This window comes from Mastigoproctus giganteus, chromosome 13, assembly GCF_048544385.1.
Source record: "Mastigoproctus giganteus isolate SK-2022 chromosome 13, ASM4854438v1, whole genome shotgun sequence".
NCBI lineage: Eukaryota > Metazoa > Arthropoda > Arachnida > Uropygi > Thelyphonidae > Mastigoproctus > Mastigoproctus giganteus.
Window position 1 is genome coordinate 37,086,419 of NC_143587.1, and position 15,297 is coordinate 37,101,715.

Sequence of the window (15,297 nt, forward strand, 5' to 3'; positions counted from 1 at the left end):
TTTCTGCTCAAGTAATGTGGCAACTTCTCTATTCATCCAACTTGGAACCCTTCTCGTGGAGTATTTTTTTAATGGTATATACGCATTCAAGGCATCTGTGATTAATGTTTTAAAAGCGTACCACAGTTCAATTGTATTCATTCTCTGCGCGATATCTACCCAGTTAATAGAGGCCATGTAGTACCTTAAGGCATCATAATTTCCTTTTCTGAAATTAAAACCCATTCCTTTGCCTTTTACTTCTGCTACCTCTCTCGTCATCATCCACCGTAGAACTCCGTGATCACTTCCTGCTACTGGTTCCTCTACTGTCAGCCCTGTTATGTCATCTGATTCATGTGTGATGATGAGGTCTAGGATATTCTTTTCTCTAGTACTTTCCCTGACATATTGATACAAATAACAGTCATCTAGTTGATTTAAAAATTTTGTTCCCCATGTCGAGTTTCCTTCCCATTTACTCCAATCAATTAGAGGCAAATTGAAATCACCCATAATAAGACATTGACGCTTACTTGCCCATTCCATTTGCATGTAGAGGCTTTTGTCATAGTCTTCACAATCACCTGGTCTATAGATTACTCCTACTCGCATTGTACCTTTGTTTCCAACTATCTCACACCATACAGACTCTATACTAGCATGTGAAATGTCTGAATCCGGGAAAGCTATCGTCGCACTCAGGCTGCTTCTGATAAGAAGCATTACCCCACCACCCCTTCTATCCACTCTATCCTTCCTAAATACATTATACAAGCCGTACTGAAACTCATCATCCCCAATTTCCGGGTGGCACCACGTCTCTGTAAGCCCTATTATGTCCGCGTTACTTATTTTAACCAGCAGTTCGAATTCGCTCATTTTATTGACGACACTTCTAACGTTACTGTATAAACAATTAAGATTTACTGTTCTTGTATATTTAACAACCCTAACACAACCCTTGAAGTTTTTTAGGCTCTCTTCCCTGATATTAGCTACCCGCTCACGTGAAACGTCTTTGCCCCAAGAACATCTAGTTAATACGTCGAGTTGGGGTAACAGATAAGAACTCTTAAGGTATGTGCAAGAGTTACATTGACCAATATTATCAGATAAACGCGTGTCAGTATTACCCACATCCCCCCTAACTAGCAGTTTCCCTGAGCCTTTAAGGTATCCTCAATAATACTGGCAAAAACTTTTGCACCACCTTTGTTTAAGTGTATCCCGTCTCTACAAAACAAATTCCTTCTACCTACAAGTGTGGGCCATGCTGATAGAAATTTACCCCCTAAAGCCTTGCAGATTCCTTCAAGTCTTGAGTTAATCCACAAGGCTCTTAACATATACTCCCTCCTATCGTGTCTGGGCAGAATTGCAGACACATAGACATTATGGCCTAGCTCGCGACATTTCCTCAGCATGGTCCTGTATTTTTCCAACAAATCGTCAGATCGTGTACGTTTAATATTATTTGTTCCCACATGAATAATAATATTTTCTTTACCCCCTTTAAAATCTGACAGTCTGTTGGTGACATCATCAATAGTTGCTCCCGGCAGACATACCCTGGTTCTGCTCCACCTATCTTTATTACAAAAAATATTCCCCGTTTCCCTGACAATGGAGTCTCCTAATAAAACAATGTCCTTTTTAACCAGGGTAGTTTGCACTTGGTTTTTCTGTTTTGAGGCTCGAATCGGGTGTGCATCACTTGGTAGATTGCTGGAGTTTTGAGTCCCTGACGAGCTCCCAGAAGCATTATTTTCGAGGGCAAGCACTCGTTTTTTCAGGGATTCAAATTGTTCCATCAGTGCACCAAATTGTAATTTAAGATCGGTGCACTCCTTACATCGATCACAAAGAAAAGAATCCCCAGGTGAGGTAGGATTAGTCACCAGGTCGACCTTGGAAAACATTCCACAGGTTCCACAACGGATTAAATCATGACTCACCCGTAAATCGCCATCTGCTATTTCCGTGTGAGTCACGGTACCCTGTGACGTGTTTAAGGCAGATCTCGTAACTACCATTATAAAATTAAATAAATATCAATGAAAGTAACTTTAAAAAATTATATCTATAATATTATTAAAATCAAACAGTTACAGGAAAACCTATAACAAAATAATCCAACAATATCTAAATAAATCAAATATTTAAAAGCACTATCCAAAAGTAAACCACTTAACTGAGGAGCCCTGTCTAAGCGCGTCCGCTCACCTCGAATGCCAACGTACGAATTTGATATTATACTTTCCGAATATTATACTTTCCAGTGACAGAAAAGAGATTTTATTCCCTTCAAAGTAATATTATCAGCACATACACACTTCATTGTGCCATTTAGTGCTAGAAGCTCTCAGACTCAGTTCTGGAATCAGCAAAAGCTTCTCTAACATTTTGATTGTGTTCACATCTTTGAACCTATTACAAAGTTTTTTTTTTTTTTTTTTTTTTTCCTTCTAGTTTAAGGGAACACCTGACAAAGTTTAAAAAAGTTAAAAGTCTGACAAAGTTTAAAAACTTCTAGTTTAAAAAAGCCACCTGACATGGCATAAAAAATACCTACCTCTTTTTCACAGCTATTTCACAAATAGTCAATCTTCTGTCAATTTCACACTGAAATATGTACTTCAGCTATTGTTTTGCCATTTCTACTAGTTGAGTCACATTCAGAATTCTTGTTGCTTTCAGCAGATATCCCACCCATTTAAAAAAAAAAAACTTGTGAATGCTCATTGTTTCATCCCTAATTTCTAATTAACATATGCAGTATCACGTCAGATAACATTCATTAAAGCAGTGCCACTGTGCATTGTGATTTATCAGAGTTATACATTCAGTGTTGATATGTTTTGATTAGCCCTCATGTGCTGCCCCATATAGTCAAAATATTCAAACTCAGAAACTCATTCTTTGCCAGTATGTCATAACTGGTTTTATCCATTTGATGCTTGGCTGCATTTCTTGATGTTTCAATAACCATTGTGATCATCTTATTATATGCAGAAGTATAATATTAGATTATGATACAGAAGCAAAATAGATACAACATTTAAGTATAGTACGATGGTTCTAAATTATTGTTTTATTATGATATTTGTAAAGTTAAAGGTGATTCAAATGACATTTTTATTATTTGATTTGTAGAGGTGTTTGTGTCGTATGCATGGCCTTTCAGCTCTTCCAGGAAAACGTGGCCGTCTGTGGTCACATGCAGGTTTTATCAGAGAAATGGACCTTGCTATAGATAGGGAAGACCCAAGTTCTATGACAATGGATGAATTGCGATGGGTATGAAATTTTTGTTATTTTAGCCAGAAGTTGAACGTTTGCAATTAAAGAATGAAACATTATTTACTTGAGGAATTCTGAATTTAATATATGTAGAATATGTGATTATTGTATATGTAGAAAATTTTTATTGGTATAAAAATTGCAGCCAAATATAATAATATATGCTTCCTACAGATATGTACTCAGTGAACCTACAAATATGCACCCATTCATAAAATGAGTCATCCTGATTTATACACATTCATCTATTACATAGTTTTATTTTAACTAAGGCATTGATCTGAAAATAGTTTTGGTTTTTGTTTCAGTCCTGGTCTCACTCTGGCAGTCACTAAAAGAGAACCAACAACTTATTTTACCTCTACTACATTATTTGTGGGGGGGGGGATTTCTTTAACCCTTTCTTACATTGTTTTTCCTGAACATGTAGCTTGGTTTGATGAGTTTTGTTATGGAATTCTGAAGTAATGTAAAAATGAAAAATTTGTATGTAAATGCTTGTAAATATGCATTTATTCTTATTTTGGCTGAATTACTCAATGTTACAATAAAATTAATGTTAAAAATCAAATCAGAATTTTTTTTTTTTTTTTTATTTGTAAAAAAGACTATCCTTACTTTTTATTGATATAGTAATATCTTATACATCTATATGTATTGCTGGATTAAATTTTATCAACTTTGATGTAAATTCCAAAGAATTTATTCAATTTCAGCTTTTATAAGCCCACTTTGACAACTGAACTATCTTTCAAATCTATTTTATGCTGCCATCTGTAATAAACTGTATCTACAGTTACTTGAAAACACAGCTAAGAGATGACAGTACATAAACAGTTGCATTGTTTTAAACAGCCTGCAAAAACCTGCAATATTTATTTTTATTTTGTCAGTTGAGGTTTGCTGTAACAATGATAATATGTTTAAATAACTTAAATGATAAACATGTAAAGTGAGATAAAATATTTTAAGATTTTAATGAATTTTACTTTGTTAGTTTCCTGCAAACACGTATTAAAATGTTTATATACTGTTCGTGTAGGACTAGATGAAAGTTTCATGAAATCCTGGAGAAAAATAATTTATGGAGGAAAAATTAATTAAATATATTCCTGTTAGTTGTTGTTATTATTTATGAGGTATTGTAAATTTTATAAATATATCAGAATGTTAGCATTCTTTTATGAATTACTTTCATTGTTGTATTCTTAACATTAGGCAAAGTGCAAAGGGCAAACCACTCCCGATTGTCCAGTGCAAAATTCAACTATATTCACATTTTTAACTAGTATAGATTTTATACAAAAATTTTACCTAGCTCTTGATGATTTTAAAAATTACTGGACACTGCATGTTGACACATATGTACTTGAAGATTTTTTTAATTCAGTTGAATAAAAAAAAATATCCCTGACTTTGAGAACCAATTTCTTTCATTTTGATGGAAGAAAACTGAATAATATTTTTCTGAATAATTTTTTATGAAGCAACCATTGCCAGCAAGCAGCTATTGTGAGAAGAAAGCCCAAAAATGTCCCTGCTCTCTTCAATTCAGATTGACTCTCCAATAATTTTTGGATTCAATTCATTAAGGCTGTAGGTAAAGCCAGCAACAAATGTATTAATATAATTTATTAATTTATAGATAATCACATAGGTACTTCTTGGGAGGATCTCCTTTGAACAATTTGGGCAGGTACCCATACTGTCAGGATGAGCAGAACCAGATTTACACATCACATTCCCCTAGGTACACAAGTTATGTCACCCCAACAATGGCTTTCCATCCATTTGAAAATGTCTGGGTTTAGTTTCCCTTCTTGATTGGAGGAATTATATAAAGGCTTTTAATTCAGAAGCTGTAATTAACCAATCTCCAACAGAGATATAGGTTTCTTGGAGATTTATTCAGGTTTTTTACATCCCAAATATTAAAACTAGCCTGTGAACCCTGCACATCATAGGAACACTTCCTGTCCTGCCCATCTAGTTGGCCAGGAAGTTTAAATGACTGTAATAGTAGGCTTCACTACATATACTCTTAAATAGGTTGTATGACTAAATGTTGAAAGAAGAAACATGTGTAGTTTAACTTTAAAATATACCTTGAAAAAATGCCATTTAATATATGTGAGAGTCTCCTAAAATTTCTTAAAGAGTTCAAGAATCTTCACAAAAATTAAGGGGTGCTATTTAAGTAGTTTGTTTTAATTTAGCTTTTAGTTGTTTGAATTAAATTAAGAGATATTAAAGTAGAAAACCAAAACATATTATTTCCAAGTCCCGTCTTTTTGTCTTTACTACAGGCCTGTTTTCTAAGAGGTTTAAATCCACTTGGGTTACCAAGAGAGGAGCTGATCACTTGGCTGCAGAGATGGGTTACTATATCAAAAAATATAGATAGTAAGGTGTTCCAAGTAATTAGAATTGTTTGTGTGTGAATGCATGTTATTTTAGAGAGAGAAAGAATGTTAATAGAAAGTTCTTGTTAAAAAGAAGTTTGGACTACATTATAGTGCAGTCACAGTAATCTGAACTAATTAATGCAGGGGCATTCAAATTATCAAAATATTTCAGTTAAAAGAATTTTATATATGTAAATTATCAATTTATATATGTATTTGTTATTCAAAATGTATTATAATATGATATTCACTTTTTAATAACAAAATCTGATTTTTGACTGTTTTACTTTGCTTAGCCTTCCCTCTAAGACACATTTTCAGAGCTGACATAAAAGCAGGAGCTGCTGAGTTGGATTGTTATTTTCTTCAACCCATTCAATACATCAATTGATCCTCTTCATCCTCATTTTTGCCATTAATCCAATCTATAGCCTTTTCTTTGATGCCACCTGTTTATTGGCTCATTTGTTTATCACATCATCAACCAATATTAGTTCTTCACTATCCCCAACTTCATTGTCCCAAGTTTCTAAATCTTTTAAAATCATCCAGTTTCAGCCATAATTTTTCAATAGTCTTAATAAGCTTGAATAATGCAGAATCCCTCACTTCAGCTAGAGAAAATATCATATTTTTTTAAAGTTCTTTTTTAATATGGTAATGATAGCTTCACTTTGCACTACTACATGAGAAGATTTTTACAGTACTGTAATTTGATTACCTGAATTAAAATTTTGTAAATTAGCTGCATTAGAGGAGTGCAATTAGGAGGAAGAAACATTATTAATGTGTGGCTATCATCTTTCTGTAGCTTATCTATGTCTGGATGATCTGGTGCTTGGTCAAGAATGACAGAGATTTTTCAGCATTTTCATTTCTTTTTGGTGTCTTTTACAAAAATTAATTCAAAGTGAAACTATTTGTTGAACAGATCTGTTTTACAGAGCCTTTGTTTTGTGGCCATTGTAGAGAACAGGATGTTGTCAGTTTCTGAAAGCTCATGGTGTCTACAGTTTTCCTATTGCCAATAATTATAACTTGTGGCTTCCAGTGGAGGTTGCACAAGGCATGGGCATCACTTTCCCTTTGCTAGCTTGTCTGACCTTAGTTCATAGGAACAAAGATTCTGGTGCAGAATTGTGTTGATTTTATGAACTAAAGTTTTCTTTGGTAAGCTCTCCAAAATAAGCTGCCCTCATCAGCAATATAAACTTGTTCAGAATTCAAACCCAGTTTAGTTATTTTTTAAATAAATTATGTCAAAAAGGTTCTATAGCAGCAAGCAGTATCACTAGAAAGTATTAGTATTGCTGTTGTTGTTGTTGTTTGGTTTTTAGGAGCATTAGCAACTAAGGCCATATTGCTCCGGGATATGCAGTGGTCATTTCCTGACCTTTCCGCATCCTCCGTATTTGGTGGTGACAGTCTCGAACCCCGGTCTAATCAAGAAGCGTGTGCTACGCACTGCTGCTCTTCCCACCTGGCTACGGAGGCGCCAGTATTAGTATTAGTAATGGCCACATGGTGCAAAGAAGCCTATAGCTTATGCTGCACCAACCAAAAAAATAAATAAATAAGATAAATAAATAATAACAAAATAAATAACAAAAAATAAATAAAATAATAATAATAAAAATTAATAAGAGAAAAGGAAATGGACAACCTATGCATTTCCCTCCTCCCTTAGGTAATTATCCAGCTGACCTTTGAATTTTGAATTTTCCCAATGCCTCTACCACCCATATAGGTACTTTATTCCAGTAATTTATAACTTGCTGGCTAAAATAAAACTTCCTGCAATCCAGTCTAAACAACTCCCCGCACCCGTAACTTGAAATTATGCCCCTAGTTCTAGAATCATTTATAACCATGAAAATTTCATCCTTATTCATTTTGCTTATGCCTCTCAGAGCCTTAAACACCTCAATCAAGTCTCCTCTGAGGTGCCTAGTTTCTAAGCTCTGCAACCCACATATTCGAAGTCATTCTTCATATGGACACCCTTTTGCCGATCTCACCAGGTGAGTTACCCGTCTTTGGACCCTTTCAAGAAGCACAATGTCTTTCTTTAGGTGCGGCCTCCATACTCGAACACAGTATTCCAAGTGTTGTCTAACAATAGCCTTATATAATGGGATTATGACATCCTTATCTCTACTAGTGATTGTTCAATAAATCATCGATAGGACACCATGGGCCCTCCTTGCAACCAGTCTATAATGCTCAGAGAACTTCATATCTGACCATATCATAATACCCAAGTCCCTTTCCTCCACTACCGGCTTTAGTTCAACTCCGCTAAGTGTATAAGTTATTTTGGGGTTACCATTCCCCAGTTGCAATATCTTACACTTTGCTGGTTAAAGCAGAGCTGCCATTTTTCTGACCATCTCTGAAGTCTATCTAGGTCATTCTGAAGAAGCTCTGCTTGACGGCAGTCATTAACTACTCTACCAATCTTTACATCATCTGCAAATTTAGACATCACGCCCACTATCCCTTCATCAATGTCATTTATGAAAATCAAAAACAACAACAGTCCTAATACTGATCCTTGGTGAACCCCACTTCTTATATCAACCCAATCTGAAGAATAACCATTTATCACAGCCTTCTGCCCTGAAGCCGCTCTACTATCCATCTAAGGATTTTCCCTGTGATTCCAACCTGTTCCAGCTTATAAAGTAACTGCTCATGTGGGACTGAGTCAAATGCTTTGCTGAAATCCAAATAAACAATGTCAAAATTATTCCCCAAGTCCAGCTCTTGAGTGACCATGTCAAAATAGCTAACCAGATTAGTTAAACATGATTTTCCCTTTACAAAACCATGCTGAGTATCCTTCAGAATTCCATTTCTATCTAAATGATCCTGAATTCCACCCTTGTCCATCGTCTCCATGATTTTCCCTACTACTGAAGTGAAGTTAGACTAATCGGCTGGTAATTTCCTACTTTACTCTTAGAACCGCTTTTATATATTGGAGATACATTTGCACTTTTCCAATCCAACAGAATCATTCCCAAGTCCAGTGATGCTCTCATAATTAGCCTCAGTGGTTCAGTGCACTCACTTTCCCCATCCCTTAAGATTATAGGGTAAATGCTATCAACCCCAGAAGCCTTACTGGCCTGTAGGCTCAAGTTTTTTCATTAAATAAATGTGAAATTTCAACATCATTAATTACAGTTTTTTCAACTTCACTCCCATAATTTCTCATTGACATAAAGAGTTCTTCTTCTGTAAATATTGATGCAAAGTAACTGTTGAGTTCATCTGCAACATCAGCTGGGGTATCTAATACTATCCCACATCCATTACATAAGGGTCCAATCTGGTTTGTCCTTCTATTCTTTTCACTTATATATGTGAAGATTTCCTTATCCCCCCTTTTGCTCTCTTTACCAGTGATTTCTCATAATCTGCCTTTGCCAGCCTAACCCTTTCTGTGGCATTATTACTGATCAGATTGTAGCTGTTATAGGCTTCAGTACTTTTTATTGCTCTGTAACTTTTCCATGCCGTCTTTTTCTGCTCAAGTAATTTGGCAACTTCGTTATTCATCTAACTTGGAATCCTTGTGGAGTATTTTTTTAATGGTATATACACATTCAAGGCTTCTGTGATTAATGTTTTAAAGCTATACCATAATCCAATTGTATTCGTTCTCTGTAAGATATCTACCCAGTTAATAGATGCCATATAGCACCTTAAGGCATCGTAATTTCCTTTCCTGGAATTATAATCCATTCCTTTGCTTTTAACTACTGCTACCTCTCTCTTCATCGTCCACTGCAGAACTCCATGATCACTTCCTGTACTGTCAACCCTATTATGTCATCTGGTTCATGGGTGATGATGAGGTCTAGAGTATTCTTTTCCCTAGTGCTTTCCCTGACATGTTGATACAAATAGCAATCATCTAGTTGATTTAAAAATTTTGTTTCCCGAGTGGAGTTTCCATTCCATTTGCATGTAGAGGCTCTCATCATAATCTTCACAATCACCTGGCCTGTAGATTACTGCCACTCTCATTATACCTTTGCTTCCAACTATTTCACACCATACAGATTCTATACTATCATGCAAAACATTTGAATCCGGGAAAGCTTTTGTCGTGCTCAGGCTACTTTTGATCAGAAGCATGACCACCACATTTCTATCTTCCCTGTCCTTCCTAAATACATTGTACATACCATACTGAAACTCATCATCCCTTATCTCCGCATGGCACTGCGTTTCTGTAAGCCCTATTATTTCAGCATTACTTGCCCTAACCAGCAGTTCGAATTCACTCATTTTATTGACGACACTTCTGATATTATTGTATAAACACATAGACATTGTGATCTAACTTGCAAAATTTCTTCAGCATGGTCCTATATTTGTCTAACAAATCATCAGATTGTGTATGCTTAATGTCATTAGTCCCCACATGAATAATAATATTCTCTTTTTCTCCCTTAAAATCTCAGTCTGTTGATGACATCATTCATAGTTGCTCCTGGCAGACATACCCTGGTTCTAGTCCACCTATCCTTATTACAAAAAATATTTCCCATTTCCCTGACAATGGAGTCTCCTAATAGTACTTTTGAACCAGAGTAGTTTGCATGTGGTTATTCTGTTCTGGGGCCCGAATCGGAAGTGCATCACTTGGTACATTGCTAGAGTCTTTAGTCGCTCATGAGCTCTCATTTCCATTATTCTCAAGGGCAAGCACCCGTTTTTTCAATGACTCAAATTGTAACTTAAGATCGATGCATTCCTTACAACAGTGACCAAGAAAAGATTCTCCAACTGAGCTAGAAATATCCACTACTTCGACCTTGGAATATATGCCACAGGTTCTGCAAAGGATAAATTCTTGGCTCACCCGGAAATCAACATCAGCTATTTCCATGAGTCATGGTACCCTCTGACGAAGTGTTCAAGGCAGAACTTGTAATAACCATTATGAAATTTACTAATTATTAATAAAAGAAACGTTTAAAAAATTATATTTAAAATATAAAAAACTAAATCAAACTATTACAGGAAAAAAAACTTATTAAAATAAATTTTACAATATAATAAAAAACCTTTGAAATCCTTCTCTACTTCACTAATCCTGCTTTAATCCCCTCTTATCTATACTTCTTTAATGTTGCTATGAAGTGCTGTAATGTCTTGCACTGATTATGCACAAATACCAAGTTCCTTAGTCCTTTTTAATCTGTTAATCCACTTCTTGCTAGCTATGAAATTATCATTTTTTTGAAATTTGCAAATAAAAAATTTTTGCCTTTCATTCATAAAATCTCACCAGATATCAGTGTTACATGATCACTCTTGAAGGAACTACATGTACAAGGCAGTTCCCACTAATGGAATATTCACTGTTTAAATGTTTGCAATTATTTGATCCTAGGCAACCGCTTTCAACAATTTCTGCACTACAGGAATAATGTTATGTCCATTTATTTTGTAAATTGTATTTCCTTTTGTACACTGTATTTTTGTTTTCTAAATTAACTGTTTTGATTTTGCCAGGCCACTTTTAAATGACAAAGAATTTTAATACATTTATTATAGATGGAAGTATTTGTTTTATTGCTTTATGTTGCTATCTTTTCAGATTATTAAGGAGGACTGGACATTTTGAAAAATGTAAATTGTGATTTTAGTGGAACAAAGTTTTTCATAATTAAAATATGGTAGAACCTCATAAATCCAGCAACATTGGGATTCTTGCCAGATATTTGAAAGTAATACTACAATAAACTTTGTAAAGTTCCACACCCTACAGTCTGGGCATATTCACTGCTTCCTTACACAAATACGTGCCATCGGGATTTTAAACCACTTGGAGGGAAACCACACTCCTTTTAGAATTTTTTCTTCCAATTGGACAGAGGAAAAACCAATATTTTTGTCAACATTTACCAGAGACTGACTAATTCAGTAATAGTGAGAAGAAGCAAAATGTCTTGCCCTCTCCAATCTAGATTGACTCATTTCCATGGTTTTCAATCCTGGGTGGAAAAGGTCATTAGAAAAGCCAACAGTGAAAGTGTTAAGTAGGCAGTCTGGCATCAGTATCAAAAGCTGCATTTGTCAATCCATATTAAAAAGAATTACATTCTTTCTTCCTTTATGAAATGCCTTCAGGACCATATTGTCCTTTAATCTGTTATAATTTTTAAACGAGTTGACCTTGCACTACTCTTAAACCATGGCTCTCTAGTTGGTTAATTGTCCATTTGTTTAAAAACTCGACCACAAAGAAGATGGAATGGTTACCTTACCTAAATCAAACAAGCAGAATGCTTAATTGGGGAAAAGAAGAAGATAGGATTTAAACTCTATAGATAATATGATGGTCTTAAATCTCACTGCACTACAAACTTGCCTTTGCAGCTTGCCTTGATAGTGCATTACTTTCAAACAATTACCAGCCATTTGGTTAAAAGAGTACACTTCTATGATAGCATGTTTCAGGATTAACTAACTAAATTTGTAGGTGGTTTCTAGCGACAATGCATAGACAAAGGAGTTGTAAAGATGTTAGTTAGATGTGAGCTGCCGTGCAATATGCAAAATAAGCTTTCAAAATTATAGTTATAAAGCTGTCTGTTTAAAATAGTGCAATGCCAGGGCAACTCATTGCATAGGGTAAGTTTGTTCTACAAGAATTAATACTATTAGATTATCCACACAGTTTAAATCACGCCACCTGGAAAAACAGAAGATAAAATGACTAGATTGCCATTATAAATGTTAACAGATGTAAATAAGTTCAATTGTTTGTGTTTAATAATTATTGACAATTGCTCCTCTAAAATTGATCATCCACTTAGGTACCTCTCTAAGGTCTGGAAAATTTTAAAATCCGGCACCTCTCAATTCCCAAGGGTGCTAGATATTAAAGAATTTACTGCATGTCTCTGCTGTAATAGAGTTCCTAGATCATCAACTACTGAACAAATATTACAAAATGTAATCTTTCTATATAAGCACTGACAGTTATAGTGTGTCTTATTTGGCAAACTTTCCTGAATGTCACATTTTAAGCCTTAATTGGAAGGGGGTGGTAAGGAACACATGTGGTGGCAGTTATATTAATATGATTAATCTTGTTAATAATATTAGTAGTACAGCACAATATGATCTTAAATGTTGATGCATTATATAAATAATAACTTTGTTATAGCTTTCTAAATTTATAAAGCAATACTTTATAAATTTATTTATCATTCAAACTCGTATACTATAACTGATCGTTGTTTTTTAATAGTCTCCATGATGTGCCTTTCAGTGCTTGCTCCTAATCCTGTTTGACAGCTACTATTATTAAAAGTATATTTAAACAGTTTATGTCCTAGGTTCATTAAGGTTAGACTATAGGCTTTTCTTGAATAACTAGATGTAAAAATTAAAATTGAATCTAGACTTTTATCTCAATAAAATTTTGCATTTTAATTATTTTCTGAAAATTTCAAAATTTTGGGAAGTGAATCACTGTTAGTACTTTGCATTTTATTTTCAGGTCATGGACTTTCCCTTCTTCTACATTGTCCAGTTTTGTTAGCCTACAACTACTCAAGTAATTGGCGGCTGATTCATTGACCCAAAGTCTTCTGGTTCAATAGAAAAACATATCTAGTCCATCTTTATTTTGACCACAGTGTGACCTACTTTTGTAGTCTCGTTACAGTTATTTATATCGAACCATAGTTTTAAAATAATGTCCTAAGTTGCAATAAAAAATTTTATTCTTTCCTTGCAAGTGTGTTTTGTAGTTACAGTTTTTACCATCATAAAGAAATTTTAAAAAAATGACAGAAATAGGAAGTGTAACACTAGAAAAAATATAAAAAGTGTAGTGCAGTAGCATAACTCTTTGCTTAATTTAAGTGTCATACCTTTTGTTTTAGCTGTATGGGACAAATAGAGTTTTGTTGTGGTGCCTGTTAGATTTATATCACATTCACATACATTGCACACGAGTGTAAAAATTACCTGTTTAGATTTTAATTTACAAGTTGAACTAACTCACCTAAGCCACCACCCATGATACAAATTATATTTTTAAAGTATTTGTATTTTTTGTTAATACTAATCTGTAACTATAGTACTAACCCCTAACATTTACCGGTTCAAATTTTTAAAAATAATTTTATTACAAAATATAAAGATATGAGTAATTATTGTTAATGAATAAAACAAAAACAATTATTTAAAAATAAGAGTTAGCAATGGCTTTATTTACAATGCTTGAATTTTACTTTAGTAGCAACATCTTTCTCTAGAATGCAATACTTTATAAAACCTTTTAATGGACATGATGGCATAAACCTTTGATGGTTAGAGTCTGCCTTGTTACTCATAATTTTAGCTTGACAATAAAATAGTTCTGAAAATTTGATTTTATTATAATTTTGAATATATGCTGGTAATTGTTAGAAGTTTAGTACTTTAAAAAAATCCATATGAAAGGCAATACTTTTGAAGTATTTTGTTCCCTTCCCCAATCTAGCTGTCCTTCTCTGCACCTGTTCCAGCTGATCTACATCCTTAAGTGAGGCCTCCAGACTTGTATACAATACCCTAGATGCAGCCCAACCATGGCCTTGTACAAAGGGATAATTTTACCCTTATCCCTACTAAATTTCTTGTGTATCATTGACAAAACCCCATGAGCTGTCCTGGCAACATGTCTGCACTGCTCAGAGAATTTCATATCTCACTGCACAATTACTCCCATGTCTTTTTCATTTTCTATTTCCCAGTGTAGTTCCACACAGTCGATAGGTTACTCTGAGATTACTGTTACCCATGTGCATTTGCAATACCCATATCATTTGTAAACTTAGATATTAAGCCTGATAACCTTCATCAATATCATTAATGAATATTGAAAACAACAATAGGTCCAGCACTGAACCCTGGGAAACTCCACATAGATACAAAATAACATTAGTCCATGAAGAGCAGTGCTCATCGATAACCACTCTGTCTTCTTCCACTTAACCATCTCTTTAACCATAGCAGTAACTTACCATTAATGGCGCATTGCTCCAGTTTATACAGCAATCTTTTATGTACAACAGTATCAAAAGCCTGCCTGAAATCCAAGTATACGATGCCAAAATTATTTTTTGTATCCAGTTTCTTGGTCACTACATCATAGTAACCTATGAAATTGGTTAGACAAGATCACCCCTTAACAAATCCATGCTGTGGCGCATTATTTTCCCTGGAACAAATCTTAGCCTGGCAGGTCTGTAATTACTTATGTCACCTTTCAATCCCCCTTTATCAATTGGAGATACATTTTCACATCTCCAGTCCATAAAGACCACTCCTGAATCCAAAAAGTCTCTCATAATTATGGCTAAGGATTTGCTACCTCCCTTAATATAAGATTGGATAGATCCCATCTACCCCAGGTGCCTTTTTTATGTTCAGCTTCAACAGTTTTTCATCCATTTTCCTTTCAGTTATCACAAAGTCATTTAGCTCCCCGTTGGAGTTTGATAAACTTCTGACATCCCCTCCTGTAAAGAATTCCTTGTGTGAATGTAGACGCAAAATATCTTCCATTTGTCAGCAACCTATGCAAGGTCGT

The 15,297-nt window shown here is 34.6% G+C and overlaps 1 protein-coding gene across 1 annotated transcript in view; it reads left to right on the forward strand.

Moving 5' to 3' along the window:
- The window catches only part of LOC150075972 (LETM1 domain-containing protein 1), a 44,648-nt gene extending 31,256 nt beyond the window's left edge, over positions 1-13,392 (forward strand). The window contains exons 7-9 of the mRNA XM_090387133.1: positions 3,136-3,279; positions 5,589-5,685; positions 13,216-13,392. Coding sequence (XP_090243259.1) covers positions 3,136-3,279; positions 5,589-5,685; positions 13,216-13,295 — 321 coding nt within the window. The 3' untranslated portion in view covers positions 13,296-13,392. The remainder of the gene's footprint in view (positions 1-3,135; positions 3,280-5,588; positions 5,686-13,215) is intronic.
- Positions 13,393-15,297: the final 1,905 nt, after the last annotated feature.